Below are 18,515 nucleotides of genomic sequence, written 5' to 3'. Positions count from 1 at the left end.
TAAGACATGTTAATTCCAATCTAAAATCACAGATTACATCTTCCTAATATTCAGTCGTCTGTCTAAATATTCAACTGGCACAAAAACTATTTTGTGTCATTACATTAGATTACTGACTGACTGACAATCATGCATAATATAATTGTGCACAAAGTGAATATATTGTGATTTCTCTCTTAGTTTTAGTGCACTTAATTTACTCTTGGTTCATCTCATGCGTAGATGAAAATATTTTCATTGACTTTTTGTTAACAAAACACTAGTCTGAGTCCTCACTTCATTTCGGTGTTTGGCATTTGAGCAGGCACAGTGACAGTGGACAGAATTCACATGTGGTTTCTGACTCAATTGAAAATAGTGGTTCTCTTTATCTCTGTAAAATATGCTGAACCACCTCTCACTCTCACAACCATGAGCGATGTGTCACCCAGCCTCTGGCGTCACACGGCACAAAGTCAGAGTGTCCTATCGCTGAATCAATTTTGGAGGAGAAGTGGCAAGATGAGATTGCATCTGAAGAATGCTAATCCACCCCAGAGTCCACGTCTGCAGATGTCGACATTAAAGACTCAATTTCCCAGAGGTCAGTGTGGCTTGATCACATATTACCACTAACTGATAGAGTGTTTCTGACATCTGCACTCCAGAAAGCATCAACACGCTAAGCGTGCAGTCTAGAATCGGGAGGTCACGTATTCTCGACGAGGTTAAATATCTGACTTCTGAAGTAGCCCTGTTACTGCTCCAACTGCGTATTCATGCTTTGATTTAAATTTGTAAAAGAGAATGTTTCAATCGTCTTTCATTTGAAATTCCTGCAATGTTACCTTGGACAGTTGCCATGGCTCACTGTATAACGTTAACACTTTATTTTGACTCTTTATATATTTATTTGGATATAAAAAATGATTCATTTAGTGATGCGTGTGTTTGGCTAATTATGTGCTATGAAAAGTAATACAAAAGAAAACAACAGTTCTCACTTATAAATTTGTGTTTTCAGAGAGATTTTCTCATTCACAATCACCATATATGATCTCACTGAGATGGACTCCATCTTCCCTGTGACCCTGAATGTGATACCGTATTTTCCGCACTATAAGGCGCACCTAAAAACCTCCAATTTTCTCAAGAGCCGACAGTGCGCCTTATAATCAGGTGCGCCTTATATATGGACCAATATTGAGCCACTACAGCAGGCGTGTCCAAAGTCCGGCCCACGGGCCAAATGTATATATCTTATATATGGACAAAGTTTTAAAATGGGCCGTTCATTGAAGGTGCGCCTTATAATCCGGTGCGCATTATATATGGACAAAGTTATATAATGGGCCATTCATTGAAGGTGCGCTTTATAATCCGGTGCGCCTTATAGTGCAGAAAATGCGGTACTTGCTTTAAGAAAGAAAGAAAAAAAAGAAAAGGTATGTTTTTCTGTCTTTCATTCACATCATAATCTAATCCTTTTGATTGTAGTGTGCTAGGATATTTCCCAAGTGACTAACTCACTTGTTACATTCTGATAATACCAAACAAAAACAAACATAAGATGACAGTAGTCTCAAAAGAGCTCAGCAAATCTTCAGTACAACAGGGTATTTCCACACAAATAAATACACTTTAATAGTGAACAGATTCAAGTTACTTTTTGATGTTCCATCAGCTTGTACGTGACCTCATCACCTCAGACAAACACTCTGCTCATCTCTGTTTCCAATTGTTTACACTCTTGGAGCCATTAGCTGATTGGTGCTCCAGTGGTGACCAGCTTGTAATAAGCACTCTTGAGGGCCATAAGATGGTCATGTGTTCCCTTCTCAATCACGTAGCCTCGGGACATGACAGCGATGATGTCGGAGTTCTGAATGGTGGATAGGCGATGGGCGATAACGATGCAGGTCCTGCCCTCTCGAGCTTTGTCCAGAGCAGCTTGCACCGTCTGTGGCGGTCAAGGCGAGTACACAAAATTACACGGGGAAGAGAAATCATTGACATGCAAGCGGCATAATAATAGCGATTTGACAATCACGCCTTGATTACTGAGAGCCCGCAGCTTCAGTACCCGCATTGGCAGATCCGCAACATGTATAAATGTATACAAGATCGCTATCAGCCGAGAGGAAGAATAATGACATTAATGATGTCAATAATGAACAGCTCTTCTTGTTGCTTGCCACCAGAGAATATCAAGCAGCTGTGCAGAATGCAAATTCATTTGCGGGACTTGCCTTCTCACTCTCTGTGTCTAGAGCAGAGGTGGCTTCATCCAGAAGCAGGATCTTAGGATCACGTATGATTGCCCTAGCGATAGCAATGCGCTGCTTCTGGCCACGAGACAACTGAGAACCCTGGGCACCCACGTTGGTGTCGTATTTCTGAGGAGGAAAATGATATGTTGAGATCAATATCAATACCAAGCATGTTTTTTTGTTCTTCAGTTATAGATGTTCCATCAAGCAAGAGCAATTTTAGCTTCGCCAAGGCTTTGACCTCTGTCACCTCTAAAGTCAGCAAGTCACCAAAATGAGGAGCAGTTTAATAAGTACAGTACAGTATCTACAAAATGGAATCTGCTCTAATAAGGTCATCAAAAATTACAATGTCTGCGCTATGAATCATTTGATCATTCCTTAATCCTTAATATAAACATAATATAGACGTGATGAAACCAAGATGACTCAGTCTGCGAGCTCAGATTTCTCACTCTCCAGTCCCATGCGGTGAGTCTTTTATTCATTTTCCATACCGCTTAGCCTCAGGTGGGTTGCGGGCAGACCAAAGTAAAATGTAACGGCCACATCCCACCGGGCTGGTGAACCGTCACATGCATCATGATTGATTACGATGAATCGGCTTCTGAGAAATGTGACCAAACCCGCGCCAAATGTGGCCGTTTGGGATCGAATTTGAAATGGCAATGTGATGTCTCACTTCAGACGACATTCTAGTTTTGTTACAAATTCTTCTTATTCCGCCCCCACCCTTTTTTTTTTTTTTTTAAATCTAAGAATCCATTGTTTTTCTATTTCACCTCTACTATTTACATTATTTCTTGTGAGAAAAGAATATCCGGAATCAAAACAAATCAGGCGCCTGAATGTATTTTGTTAGATTTGAAAGACAATTTTGGGTTGATTTTCATTCATTACAAAACCTTGGAAAAATGTGTTACACTCAGACCCATTTCCTCAACAATGGTCCAGTGGTGATCCATTTTTAAACATTTTAATAATGTGTGAATGTTGTGAGAGGAAATAAAGTGAAGGCAAAAACACTGATGAAATGAAAACAGAAATCTCTTTGTGTAGGTACGCAACTTACCGCGTAAGTCTTAGCGTTCCCTTTCTGTCATCGATTGATCGACCTTATTATGTCTGCCTGTTTTTCTGCCTTCTAGTTTGTCTTCCCTCACTAATTGACGCACTTTAACATTCAGACAAACTAATCCCTGTGTTTAGCCTCCATGTCGTTTTCTCCACACCTCTCCTTCTGCAAACATGAACCCACCTCAGGTAGAGACATGACAAAGTCATGGAGCTGTGATTTTTTGGCAGCTGAGATGACCTCGTCCATGCTGATGTTCCGTGAGTTGTCGCCGTATTTGATGTTTTCCAAGATGCTGGAGTCAAACAAGATTGGCTCCTGGGACACAATGCCAATTCTGGATCGCAGAAAAGGCACGTTGACGCGAGTCGAATCGCGACCATCAATCAGCTGCAAGAGGCAATTGATTTAACCATTAGTAGGAGGCAGTGTTATAATCAAAGAGTAGACATACAATTTACTTAATGAGCTTAAACATAATGTCCCTTCTAACTGTGTGATTTCTCTTCTAAATCTCCCAGAATCAGGTCCAAGAGTTCCCAAGGCACTCCCAGCTCCATTAAGACCTCTAACATCCAGGCAGTGATTTTTCTCTGACAGGAGTCAACGTGCAATCAAGATAAGTGCTCACATGACAGTCACAGCAAAACTGTCTGCTTAAAGCTGCGCCAAATTCGGACATTTAAAAATACTAACGTCCGAGATGTTAAATGTCCAGCTGTCAGGTTTCTCAATGACACTTTAAAATGTATTCCATTGTGACATGTTTGACATTTTCTAAAAGGTCATCATCATCTTGTTCGACTATTTCATGCTGACTGACATAAATTCCAACCTCGGTTTTGTCGGGTTAACTACAGAGACATTAGCAGTGCACACGATTTGCAGGAGTAAAAAATGTTGACGCACAACAGATTTTTGTTTTGTTTTTGATTGTTAAAATATTTGCAGAATTTTGACGTAGCTAGGTGTTGCTTGTCCAACAATATCAATTGGCATTTTGGTATAATGTATTTTTGTGTGTACATACTGTATTGTATGTCTGACCTATGAGCTAACTGTATCCATAAGTGGTAACACTTGTTATATTGGATGATGCGTTTGTAGTTTTTGATATCTCATTGTAAAAATTGAAAAAACGTATTTCTTCGGTTTTGTTGAAAAGGATGAAGAAAAGCCGCGTCCACCTCACTCACCACTTTGCCTTTATCGGGGTCATAAAATCTTTCCAGAAGCTGCACACTTGTGCTCTTCCCACAGCCGCTGCTACCCACAAAGGCCAACGTCTGCCCGGGCTTCACTGCCACATTCAACCCATTGAGGACCTGGATGTCTGGTCGGGTCGGGTAAGTGAACTTGCAGTCAATGAACTCAATGTTGCCTTGGAAGTTATCCTGGTAGAGAAGGATAGGGGTGGGGCAAACAAAATGGGTGCAAAGGTTTAGTTTTGTTTTGGGAACACAATCTTTGCTATACTTGTTGATTGACATTGTCTGCAAGAGGATCATTTCAGACTATTTTGAGTTTCACCTCTGCCTTGCGGTAAAATATGAAGTTGCGGGATTACTTTGGTCACAGTTTATTCGCAGCACTGCTTTAATAGTACAAACTTGGAGTTTGGCATGCCGCTGTGAATAAGGATTGCGTTGCAAATGATAATGACGGATTTGATCGTGCTCCTGGGAATCCTCAAACATTACTTTTTTTTTCTAGCCCAACTCTGACATACTTCTTAACTTTGTCCCTGACTTGTTTGGAATGTTTGTTGGTTCTCAGTGGCTGTATTTGGTTGCTGCAACCTCTGGGGGAGATTTAAAAAAGGTGTGTATCTATGGAGAGAGCATATCACATTTAGTTTATTTCAATAATTATGTAACTTTTGAAATGGTGGCATCACAACGTGAGGTATATGTACGGACCAATTTTCTTTTTCTTTTGTATTTTAGCCATTTTTTACATTAGAATTGCCCTAATCCTCTAATGTCAGCCTCTCAATGTGAATTATTTAATAATTTTCATAGTCATTAATAAAAACAGAGATAAAATAATTTATTTTATCTCTGTTTTTACTTCGGAAAACAAAAAAGAGTAATTGAATCACTTTGGTGGGAACAAAAAGTAATTTCTCTTGTGAGATATTGTTTTATGGTTTCATGTTTTAATTACTAAACAATACATAATGAACAACGGTAGATGGGTAAAACTGCTGTGTGATATACTTTCATGCAAAATGAAAGGAAAATATGATTATTCGATAATCGATGGAACAATCGATGGAATAATTGATTCTTAAAAATATAAACAGTGACACGCCTAGTGTCAATCAAAACTGAGAATTATGTTGGACTGCTACACTCACTGTAGCTAACTAACTAACTTAATAAGTTTATTTTTTTGCAATTATCTTTTATAAAGATACAACTATAAATAAGGATTCACACACACACACACACACACACAAAAGTAGCGTGCCATCATAGCACATCATACTATGTGGCAACATACCCATTTATCTCCTTTGTCACTGTACACGCTAATCTTGGGCACTCGGTCCAGCAGCTGGAAAAAGCGTGCTGCTGAAATCTTGGCCTTGGCATAGTCAGGGGTGTAGGATGAGGCTCTACCCAGGGCTGTGCCGCTTGTCACGATGGCAGAAATGACCCTACACACATGATGAAACAATTGCTCATTTTCCACAAAGGAAAGAAGGCTTTTCAGAGTGTGTAACCTTGAGCCCCTTGTCAGAGAACATAAAACAGCTGAGGCCTCCCTTGTCTCCTCTTATCGTGAGAAGTAAAAATTGATCAATTCAATGGGGCTGAAGTTAGCTTTGCAGGTTTAAAGAGATGAATGTGTTTCTGTATTTTTTTTTTTTTTATCTAGCTGATGCACTTGCTCTGAAATTCTCTGCTGATTCCCAATTGAGATGCAGCTCACACTTTGGAAACAACTGGGATGGTTTATCTGTCATTTTGTCAAAGGTGGCTGGTTTATGTCACGTACCTGAACACCAAGCTGAAATGGAGTCCCTCTTGGCGTACCAAGTATCCCCCAAACCGATAAGAGGCAGAGTTGGTTAGGAAGACAACACACTGGGCGAAACCATAACAAGCCCCGTAGACGTTAGCCTTCTTCAGGGCTGCCTGGTAAGGAGCATCCAGTTGCGCAATATACGTGTCCACAAAATTCCTCTCCTTTCCAAGACCAGCTATGGTGCGAATGTTATTGAGGGCTTCACCTGAAATCTGCAAAGTGCAGAAAAGGGAAGATAGGTTATAGCCAATTTATGACTTTTCAAGTTGAGATCATTGACCATTTGTTATGTAATGCAACTGGATGGTGACCTGTCCAGCAGCCTCCATAGCTTGTTTGTCTTGCTTGGCAAATCCAGTGAGCATCTTGGCCTGGAAACCACCAGACAAAGCGATGAAGGGCAGGAAACACAGGATGAGCAGCGTGAGCTTCCAGCTGAAGTAGAAGGACATGAGGATGGCCACACCAATGTTGGTCAGAGAGTTGACGATCATGCCGATCTGGGAGCCGGTGGCCTTTAAAAAGAAGTACGTATGTGCAGCTTCGTGAGTCATTTCTTATTGTGTTGCCTTTTTCTCTCCACATAACTTTGACTTGACTCCACTCCAAATATACTGCAACCTAATTCTAATTATTTTGATTTAATTTTTGAGTGTTGGCACCAACAGATTAATATGTCTTTACATCTGTATCTGACATCAGGTCATTCAAATGAGGGGAAGCTCAGCTCCTCCTCAAAGACTATCCAATTATCATGCAATTCTGACCAAACCATAGTCAATGAAATGTACACACAGCAGTACATATCTTCTATTAACTTGTTTTTACACTCCTGAGTACTGATAATGAAGCTTTATGATGTCAGTTTGACCACTTAATTTGCTTCAGTGAAAATTGTTTTGAAAGCTGTACAAACAGGAGGTCAACCAGTATTGGATTGTGCTCAACCTTAGTGGTTGCACACAAAACATTCAGCTTTTTGTAGCATTATCATTGTATGCTTGACTCTTATCTCGAAATAATAACGGTAATTCATTAGGCTGAGATGTCTCTGTTTGCCGTTGTTATTTTGTTCATGCCTCACCCCTTGAACTTGCGAGGCATCTGTCGCCAGGCGTGTGGTCAGAGCTCCAGGGCTATTTTTGTGATCATCAAACCAGCCAATCTCCTGGCCAAGCATGGCATGAAAGCCCAAACGACGTAACCGTCGGGTGAGCAGTTCCCCAGACTTGGAGAAGGCATAGCCCTGGAATGTCAATCAATCAATCATGAGTGTTAGTTTTGGTCTTTTGTGACTTTTTCCAGTCTTGAAGTAGAATGGACCCCTGAAAAGTTTCTTTACCTGCAGCATTTGAGTGAAGAAAGAGACAACGCCCACCATGACAAAGAACAGGCAGATACCATCAATCTCCTTTCTTTGAGCTATGGGATCTGTAAGTGAGAAAGTCTGCACACACATAAAAGACAAACAACTGACCACTTGCCCTTTTCTCCCCAAGAAATATTTCCATCATTCTAACAGTGCTGGAGAGCAGTGGTCCCCAACCCCAGCCCACGGCACACCTCCTGTGTCTTCCTTTCCTTCCGCACCACAGTACCATTGTTTTTATACCGGTTCTTTCATTTTATTTTGGTTTTATTTATCCACCACAACTTAAAAGCCGGTTTGTGAAAATATTGTCTGACAATAATCCGATTTGTGGTGCTAAAACGGTTGAGGACCACTGCTGGAGAGGACCATTTTTATCTTTACAGTTTGAACCTAACTGTAACCTCACCGCCAATATTTGACTGAATAGAAGTGAGTAGACGGGGTTGACTCCTCCATTCACAGCTGCCCCCAAAGATCCAAAAAGCATGTAAGGCCACTCGGGCATGTTGTACTTCAAGATTCTGGCAACTGGTGCTGGCTCCACTGGCTCCTCCTCTTCCTCCTCTTGAATTGCATTCTGAATAGTCAGCATCACCATGTGAGGAAAACGATGGTAGTTGTGAAGAAAAGCAAACGCATTAAATGGCCTTCACACCCACCTTGGATTTGTCTGCTTGAGATATAGCGAAGGCTGTTGTGCCCAGCTCTCCAGCAATGGAAACAGAGGAATCTGGAATTAAGTTGGAAAGCTGGGATCGGGATCTCTGGCGGATGGAGGCTCTGTCAAACAAGCGTGTACAGGCAAAAAACAATAAAACATTAATGGGTACATTTTATTCAACCTACTGTTTCATTTTGTGGTTTTTGCTTCAGATCTAAAAGGCTCTCTGCTGACCTCAGAGTGAACTTGAATTGTTAATATAAAGTTCAGATGTAAAGAGGTGCATTTGTCTTTGTGTGTGCCGTGCGGCAGTTCGTACAATCAGCAGCGTGCACTCCGATAGCAATGAGGTATAGTAGCCCCTTTATTTCGAATACACATAATTTCTTTCGTGTTGACAACCGCTTAACTCAAAAGTCAACAGCAAATCCATCTATCCATTTTCTGAACCGCTCAGTCCCCACGGGCAGTAGGCGGGGGACACCCTGAACCGGTTGCCAGCCGATCGAGGGCACACAGAGACGAACAATCATTCGCACTCACACCTAGAGGCAATTTGGAGTCTTCAATCGGCCTACCAAGCATGTTTTTGGGATGTGGGAGGAAACCGGAGTGCCCGGAGAAAACCCACGCGGGCCCGGGGAGAACATGCAAACTCTACACAGGGAGGGCCGGAGGTGGAATCGAACCCGCACCCTCCTAACTGTGAGGCGGACGTGCTACCCAGTGCGCCACCGAGCCGCCTCAACAGCAAATCAAGTCAATAAAATTATCCTGACAGAGCAGAGAAGGGAGGGACTTTAATTACCCAGATAATAGCAAATATTATCATGCCGCACCATATTTAGCTAATTATCAAGTTACTTTCTGTTTCGAGAATGATCCGAAATTCATGGAGGGTTGTTTTATCATTCTAGATCAGAAGCAAACAGTTCTCCTGGAATTGAATGGCTTCACGCATACACATGTGCCACCCTTCCACTGAGCTTCCTAGAACTCAGTCACAAAGTTTTTGCGTAATCCTACTACAATGACTTTCACACTGAGAGATAATGATCCAATTTAGATGTACCGTCAGGACTGTGCAGTTGGATACGATACGGCAGTTAATTAGGACCACTGCCCCGTAGAATAATGGCTTTGAATGTGTGTTCAAATCGCTCATCTCGAGCGTGAATTGTGGCCTCTGTGTCTGTTGAGTGACCAAGGGTGGACCCCATGTTGCATCCAAAGTTGGTTCGGATCTACTTCTTCTTTCCTGTGTACCTGAACAAGCTAGAAATTGGACAGGTGGTTGTGTTACCTCATACTGGCCCGGTAGCTTCCCGCTCTGGACAGGCTGAGCTTCTCTTGTGCGTCTTCATTTTCAGCCACTGAGAGCAATAAGTGTTGTAAGTGGATGTAAAACATCTTTGTGGGAATCAGTAAGTCTAGAACCCACTTTGGCGAGCTTTCTCGTTGAGAGCTTTGTCTCCTTGGCTCTGTAAGGTGACAAGAGTGAAGTAGACGCCTTTCCTGTCCAGCAGCTCGCTGTGCTTGCCCCTCTCAACAGCTTGGCCGTGCTCGAAACCCACAATCACGTCGGCGTTCTTTATAGTGGACAGCCGGTGGGCAATGGAGATGGTGGTCCGTCCCATCCGCACCTTCAGCATCAACAATCAAGTGGTCAAGAAAACAGCCTCAATTTCCAGAAGCACAAGTTGCAATTATTACACTTTGGATTATTTGGATGATTTATCAATATTTTAATGACTGTGTGGCAGTTAGTAATGAGTTTCAATGTGTTGTATTTTTCCCCTTTTAATTACGTTTCCCAATCACACTCTACAAATTAAAAATGTAGAATAGTCAAGGTTTGCATATTTCTTTTCTGAGCTACACTGAACCACATCCAACAACCCTGTAATTTATCATTCTTATTTGTAGAAATACAGTAGTATTAATAGTTGCACTCCCATGGGCAGTAAAGGAGTATCTTTGTTTTCTTCTAATCACTATTGCTTTTAACCAAAGTTTTCCGAACCATGTTAGGAAAAATTGGCGATCCATAAACTGATTCATTGACGCTTTCTATGAATGTTCTGAACTCCTGTTTTGATGCCAATTCTGTCACCTTGAGCAAAATAATGCTCTCAGAAGGAGTTGGGAGGAGATGTTTGCGTGGATGTAATTGCAATTCCTACAGCATGTTGTTGTTTTTTTAGACCACAAACTAGTTGAGGTAGAATCTATGGTGCCACTAGTGGTTGAAGCCAAGTCGCCCGCTCCTTTTTGAACCAACCATTTACTTCCATACATTGTTGGTTCTTTTTGGTGTAAAACTATTGTTGTGAAGTGGCGCTACGTAAAGACAAACGGTGAATTGAGTAGAGACGTACTTTATCTAAGGCCTCTTGTACCACGGCCTCACTCTCGTTGTCCAAGGCAGAGGTGGCCATGTCAAGCAGCAGGATGCGAGGGTTCCTGACCAGTGCCCGGGCGATTGCGATACGTTGCTTCTGACCGCCACTCATCTGACCACCACCCTCTCCTACTAGCGTGTCAAATTTCTGTCACATCATAAGAAGTGAGTTTTTAACATCATGCACGCTCTCCAAATGTTTATCAGCTCTCCACCTGTGGCAGGTCCATTATAAAGTTGTACGCGTTGGCTTCTTTGGCGGCAGTGATGATGTCCTCCATTGAGACGGCAGGTCGACCGTAGCGAATATTCTCAGCGATGGTGGTGGCGAACAGCACAGGCTCCTGCTCCACGATGCCAATGAGCGAACGCAGCCATTGGATGTTCAGCCCACGGATGTCATGACCGTCCAGGGTAACCTAGGATGCAGACAGCAGTTAGTCAAACTAAAATTGATTATGGTGCTAAAGTACATTGCTGCTGTTATCTGTTTTTTTGCCCCAACCCCAGAGTTATTTTTCAAATGACAAGAACAAAGGTGAAGAGAAAAGCAATCTTCAGTCCCTGCATGCATCAATAGCAGAAGCAGAATTGATCCTACCATGCCCTCTTTGGGGTCATAGAAGCGCTGAATAAGTTGGACAGCTGTGCTTTTCCCGGCGCCGCTCGCTCCGACAAAAGCTGTGGTCTCGCCTGACTTCACTATGACACTGAGCCGGTCCAAGATCTGAACAAAAGATTGCACAGCAGCACAGTCAGCAGTATAAACTTCGTATTGTAATTACAAAAAAAAAGAAAAGAGTTAAATACCTTAACTTCCGGTCGGGAAGGGTAATGGAAGGTCACATTATGAAATTCAATGTCACCTTTGACTCTATCAAGTTTATATCCTGCCTCAGATAAACAGTCGATCTCAGGCTCCTGAAGAAGTAAAAAAATAAAAGACTTGTTAAAAGCAGAATAGATCAACTTTGATGGATGTCAATATTAGACCACAAACATTTCTTACTCTTTCAATGGTTTCAAAGATGATGGTGGCAGCTCCACGGCCTGCGGCAAATGCTTCCAGACATGGCGATGCCTGTCCCAAATTCATAGCTGCTATCAGAACACCAAAGAATACCTGGCAAGGAAAAAAAGGCCGGACAAGACATTATAATACTCATTCTATCTATGCAAAGTGAAAATAATGATGAATTTCATTTTCTAAAGTGTGTGTCCTACACCGATTGCCTAAAACATTTGAGGAAGATAAAGACTCGGCTACAGTTTTGCTGAGAAAAGAGCAAACCTCATCATAGTAGTGTAGCAGATATTAAAATTTAATAAGACCTTAGGGGAAATGTAATGACCCATTACAGGAATGGGCAACTTTTCTGGCGTAATGTTTTATCCATTTCCCTCGAGGGCCAATAATGGGAAAGGGCCTTTTTTTTTAATGAGCCACACAGGAAAAATATAGGTTGTACACTATTAATAATTATTACTTGAAATTAATTACAAGCATTCATGCATTACATGAATTTCATTTACAAATGCAAATCCATTTTGCTTCGATTCATGAATTCACTTGAGTGACCACATTAAATGTTGTCTAATTAATTATTAATTCATTTTAAATTACTCATCATGTGCTTCAAATAAGGTTTAAACAGCTCTAATCAATATAGGTAAGAGGATAGCTCATTATGTTTAGATTTTCTTGTTCCATCATTAATGTCTTTGCAAGCTGTTTCCTATTACAGTAGATCAATTTATCTTCCCGAGTGTGTGGTATTGTGGTGCGACTCATCTAAAAACATTACGGGTTAATTGCGACACCAAGCAACTTGACAGCAAGCAATCGTTTAATGCAGTCATAAGGGATCGGTGCTACAGTGCAATTTTCATTCAAACCTCACTGGAACTGAATTCGTTACAGCAAAGAGTGACCAACTATGAGCAGTTATTAACATTTCTTTCTGTATGTTGGTGACGGCCAAGAACTTTAATGTATTTCTACTCGAGGGTGGAGGTGACTCGTAAAAATGTCCGTGAATATTTTCATATGTTGGCATGGGGGAGGTGTTACCTGCAAAAGGGTTCCTGGTGAGTATTCTTCTTTGTCCACGACAAGACTGGAACCATACCAGAAAGCCAGGCCGTAGCACAAGAAGATAATCAACCACATGTATCCAGTGAAAAAGCCCATGATCAAACCCTTTCTGATCCCCCAGCGTTGTGCTGACACAAGATTCTTGTCATACCTGGAGGAAACAAGAGCAATCTACTAACAACTGAAAATAAAACATCCATCCATAAAGTTTGGATTGAGCTTGTCCTCCTTAGGGACCTGGATGAGATGGAAAACCTTCGTACAGCACCCTTTCGTTCCATTCGCGTATCAGTCACATTACTGCCATTTGCATAGCATCAACGGACTCCGCTCCTCTCTCAACTCCACTGCGTGTATGATCACAAAAAGTCATTTTCCCATCATTCCTACAGCAACTTCACTCACTCCAGGTCCAATTTTAAATTCAATTCAAGTGTTTTTTTAACAGGGCATTCATAACCTTGCCCCTCCATACCTGTCTGCCCTCCCCCGCATCACCACTCCATTGCGCACCCTCAGAACCTCCTACGTGCAATTCACTCTCTCTCACCACGACCAAATCCAAACTCAAAACCCTCCTATTCAAAAGTGTCTAATCAAATTAACCTGCCCCATATTTTTATTTGTTGTATTCATTCTGTATATAATTCTTTTTCTACTGTTGTTTTATTGATCGACAGTTTCCTTGAGTTTCTCCAAGGGTGCTTACAATTAAATGTATGGTGATGATGATTATTGTTATTATTATAGATAGGATAGAAAGACAGATAGAAATTGAGCTTGTATGCAAATGGTTCATCTCATAAAAAATATGACCCCAGAAATTGTTGGATTTACATTTTGGTTCATAATATATATTGCATACCGTTGCACTTCTTTATTCTCTCCGCCAAAAGCAGCCACCGTTCTGATCGAGGAGAGGACTTCGTCTGCGATGGCTCCAGCTTTAGCATAGGCCTGCAGCTCCATGCCTGTCAGTTTCGCCACAAACTGGACCCAATGTACAAGCAAAGAAGTCAGGTGATGTTGAGCCAAGCATTTCCACAAATCTCTGTGGTACATTTCAGTTCAATACAGTACGTTTTGAAAGGTGAACTTAGAGCTTTGTGATCCCATCGCAGAGTGTGCATGATGGTAACAGTCATCTATGATTCTCTGCCAAAGAATCTGTCTATTTCCAAATTCAAACATAAGAATGCCAAAAAGGGCTATGTTACTGTAACAAAATGTTACAGCTTTATATAATGAACATGTGAAACATCAATAATATTAATTTGAAACTGAAGTTAACGCAAGGCGGAGAATCTCACCAGTGCCATGAGACCAGCTCCAACGCCAATGAGTGGACTTGCTGCCACAATCACAAGCGTTAACTTCCATCCTTTCACAAAGCCGATGCAGAAGCCGCACACGAATGTGGTGAAACGCTGCAGAAAAATGGCGACTTGGTCTGCAATGGCGTCATTGATCTTGTTGATGTCACTGGGTTGTCACAGTCATGATATGATACAGTCAGCATTTTACTCCAGTCGTGAGATCACAACCCTGCAACTACGACCAACTTACTCAGACATGCGTGTATTCAGCTCTCCCACCGAGGTGCAGTCAAACCAGCCAATCTCCATCCTCATCACTTTGCTGAAGTAGATTTTCCGTATGAGCTGGATCTGCTTGGCAGCAGCAGTGACCCATAGAGAGATCTGCCCCACAAGGTTGTTGAATATAAGACAGGAGAGAGTGCAAGGACAGAGTGCAAAAAAATACTACATCCATGACCAATGTTATTCAAGAAAGATGTCACACTTATCGTTCACTTTTTTCTTCTGGGTTTGTAAAAAAAATTCTTGGTATTTCTGTTTTTTTTCCACACACAAAAATCAAAGTGTAGTTGTCACGACTCGTCCCCGGGTGCATTATTATGTCCATGTTGCCATGGTTTCTGTTTGTGTCGCCCCTCCCCTCCTGTGTTGCCTCAATATCAATGTAATCACAGTCACCTGCCTCTTGTTACCTGTCATGTATTTAAGTCCTGCCTGGGTGTCACTTCCTGTCGGATCGTTGGTGTCGTCATGTTTGATGTCGGTCTTGTTTCTTGTGGTTCCTGTCTTTGCCAGTTCTGTTTTGGTTAGCCAGTCTGTCGGTCGGTCCGTTAAGTTATGTCAGCTTGCCGGTTGTATTTAAGTCCTGTCTGCGTGTCACTCCCTGTCGGATTGTTCTCATCTCATGTCTTCTTGTTTCTAGTCTCCGGTCTGTTCTGTTCTAGTCTTGTCCCGAGTCGAGCCTCTTGTATCTTTTGAGTTCTTCAATTAACCCTGGTCCAAGCTGCTTTTGGTCGCCCAGCTCCAATCACTTCATGACAGTAGTATGTCCGCCTAAACTTACTCAGACCATGTCTAAATACTGGCACAGCTGGACTAATGCCATGCAGATACATTCTGATTATTACAGTTTTTGAACTATGCTACTGGCTGCCACAGCTATTCTGGGAGCTCAAGAGGGGCGGGGGGGGGTTCTCCAGCTGCCCTCATCATGGCACAGACATATTTGCTATCTCTTCCCAAGGCAGTTTTATATCATCTGCCCATTTAGGTCTGCTTACGATTCCATCTCAACGTACTTTATGCACTTTGACCTCTCAGATGAAAAAATCTGTTTCTTGGGAACGACGCAGTTGTCTTAGCTCTGCTATTTTGAAACTGAGTGTATGCCTGGTGCGCTGCATTTAAAAGGAATGAGAGGAGCTGTTCTGATTGCACATAATTAAAGTCTCCTGTGTACACGCCCACAATGGCGTAACCCTCCTTTTTTATGAAATTACAAAGACCCTCTGTAACCCAACTCCTCACACATTTTCGCCGCCCACCACATAAAACCTATGACAATGGAGCATTACGTTTATTAAAATAGACCAAATTGTGCTGGTGTGACATAAGGTTAAGTTACCAACCTGAAAGTATCCCAAAATGAAGACAGCTACTCCAATTCCAACATAGTAGAAGGCAAATTTGGTCATTTCATATTCGATGTCAAGAATCCTGAAAATCAGCATGCAGGCAAGAAATGTATTGTGCGCAAGCATTTGACCAAAAGCTAACCTTGTCAACGTACCCGCATGACCTGCCCGTCGACGATGAGTGGTTTCCCCACTCTGAATAGTTGATAGCGTTCCAGTTTGACAAGATCACGCCTACTAATGTATCAGTGTAGTTCTTTGTAAATTGGATGGTATTGTTCACGCACTCCTTCCGATCGTCTCTTAGCTCATTCAGCTCAATGTCGTACTCAATGAAGGTGTCAGTGAGCAGGCCGAACACCAGCAGCATAAGGGGCTGGGCCGAACCGTGCAGCACGGCGCATATGCTCCCTATCACCATCATCAGCACTTCCTTGCAAGTGGCAAAACGAAACTGGATAAATACAGCAAAGAGTTTGTTTGGATTAGCGACTGCTGCATGGACCAACACCGATTATCTAAACTATGAATAACAACGTGTCTTTTTACCAGCTGAAAGAAGCCGACTCGAATTGCAGGTTGCTCCTTGCTCTCCTTCCCTCTGTTTGAAAGAAAATTCTACGATATCATTTGTAATTATCACTGTGATGAAATATCAGGGCCTCTACTAAACTACTCACTTCTCCTTCTCTTTAGAAGTTGACATGGTCCTGTGTGGAAGAAAACACATGTAAAGCAAATCATCTGATCAAAAACGACTAATGTTCAATCCTTTGTATGAACCTTTATGAATCAATTAAAACGTACTGCTGCACATTATGTCATTGCCACACAGACACATTCATATCATATCATGCATTCATATTATGTCCTACCGAGTCATTCGGTACGCTTGCAGAACCAAGACAATCGCTGTATGTCCCAAAATGGGAGATTTACAAAGCTTGACACTATCCAAGAGATGTTCATTTAAAAATATGCTCAGTATTGTTTTTGTGTAATTGGAAGTACATCAGTAGTACATCATATTGAGTGGTCTATTATTAGGTACGCGGAGCGAAATAATAGAAACTTGACACACCATCGGCTCACATTATTTTGTCCATAATAGTGTGGCTCGTAATTATTGTTCAAATAAAACAAAATTTAAAGCAGCAGAAAAACAAGCACAATTACTAAAAAAAAAAAAAAAGGCACACTATAAAATCGATTATAATACGTACATGTAGGAGCCAGCTGGTTCTGTAAAACAGAAAATGTGTTACAGTTTGATTGAGATTCGAGTGAAATCCTCTTCGATGGCTGGATTTGATTTACCTTCGCCTGTAATGTCATAGCTGTGATTCTCCTGTCCAAGCTTTTTAATACTTTGCAATTTCACTGATCCGGATGGCATATTGGCTCATCTCAAGAAAGCAAAGCAAAAGAAAAAATTCCAACTATGAGACAATCATGACTCAAGAGTGCAAAAGAAGAAGAGACATTTACCAATATGTGTCCTTTCTCGTCCTTTTGAGAACTTATCATGGGTCCGTAGAACTGGAGTCAGGTCAAAGGATCCTTCAGAAACTCTTTTGCGCTTAAGTCCTTCACCGTGTCATCCAACCTTAAAGTCCCACCAATACTATAGTGTCAGTCGTGGCCACATGCCACTTGTATATAGGAGGAGGACAACTTTGGAAAGGATTCACGTGCGGTTATTGAGGAGGGTTGGGCTTAGTTAGTACTCGGAGGGTCACGATGTTTTCTTTGAGGGTAAGTGTCCGATCGGTTTGTGTCCGCTGTTGTCGAGGTCAATGACCGCTCGTGTAACCATTCCACCTGGGGAGGCCGTTGCGCTTATCGTTATTGAATTCGCTTGTTTGTCTGTAGGCACATAAGTGAATATTTTTCGTACAATATAACATTTTTGCAAATGTTCATTGTTGTAGGCAGCACTTGAAAATGTGCCAACACGCAGTCAAATCCTTTGTTTACTGAGGGCAAATAAATCAATACAAAAACTTGTAAGCTTTATGGAGGTAAGCTTTATCGAGGATTATGACTTTCCTTCCGAGAGGATAATGCCAGTAGTCTTTGTAAGCGCCCGGAAGCACGAGTGTGGGGAGGGCTCCATAACATTTGGACAAAATATCATAACTAGGAAGTCAAATTTTTTCCTGCAGATACGTTGCCAGACTTTCGCTTAATGCTTGTTTGCTGACCTTCACTGTTGTGTTCAGTGAGTGAGAAGAAATGGGTAAGGCCAGTCCACTACGCTGTTGAAAAGTAATATAGCAGTGCCTTAAATTATTAGCTGAATTCTTGTCCGTGCTACTAACTTAAAACATTCATGCTTTATTTCAAATTATTATTCCCCTCTGAAATTAATGGAAAAACTATTAATCTGTCCTCGTCTCCATAAAGCATACACACCAAAAATTGCAATGTTTTTAGTATAAAAAAAAGTATTGTACAGTATGGTAATTTGTAAAAAGCATTATGTGATAACACACTTTATTGTAAAGAATTAAACAATTTGTGCATCGTGAATTCATGTAAATGAACATTGTGTGTCTCATGTGTGTTACTTAGCCACCAAGAAGCAATGTAATGTAACACATATGCAAATACTACACATATACAGTACATAATGATAAAACACAGAAGACAGTAAAATGCTGCAATAATATTTCT

At 41.5% G+C, this 18,515-nt stretch overlaps 1 protein-coding gene across 1 annotated transcript; it reads right to left on the bottom strand.

The window, feature by feature from the left end:
• Positions 1–1,361: 1,361 nt before the first annotated feature.
• LOC119117167 (bile salt export pump-like) lies at positions 1,362–17,540 on the bottom strand. Its single transcript, XM_037243287.1, has 29 exons — positions 17,328–17,540; positions 17,157–17,245; positions 17,063–17,081; positions 16,520–16,549; positions 16,389–16,440; positions 15,995–16,293; positions 15,834–15,921; positions 14,453–14,586; positions 14,197–14,368; positions 13,752–13,876; positions 12,863–13,037; positions 11,801–11,914; positions 11,602–11,712; positions 11,393–11,518; positions 11,007–11,210; positions 10,769–10,939; positions 9,832–10,033; positions 9,694–9,763; positions 8,389–8,509; positions 8,136–8,306; positions 7,700–7,804; positions 7,442–7,603; positions 6,669–6,872; positions 6,328–6,569; positions 5,830–5,986; positions 4,521–4,718; positions 3,508–3,714; positions 2,229–2,375; positions 1,362–1,939 (listed from the first exon to the last, which is right to left on the bottom strand). The coding sequence occupies exons 2-29, from the start codon at positions 17,233–17,235 to the stop codon at positions 1,739–1,741; spliced, it is 4,086 nt and encodes a 1,361-aa protein (XP_037099182.1). The 5' UTR covers positions 17,236–17,245; positions 17,328–17,540; the 3' UTR covers positions 1,362–1,738.
• Positions 17,541–18,515: the final 975 nt, after the last annotated feature.

The sequence above is a fragment of the Syngnathus acus genome, chromosome 2, assembly GCF_901709675.1.
Source record: "Syngnathus acus chromosome 2, fSynAcu1.2, whole genome shotgun sequence".
NCBI lineage: Eukaryota > Metazoa > Chordata > Actinopteri > Syngnathiformes > Syngnathidae > Syngnathus > Syngnathus acus.
This window is presented reverse-complemented; position numbering and strand designations above follow the sequence as displayed.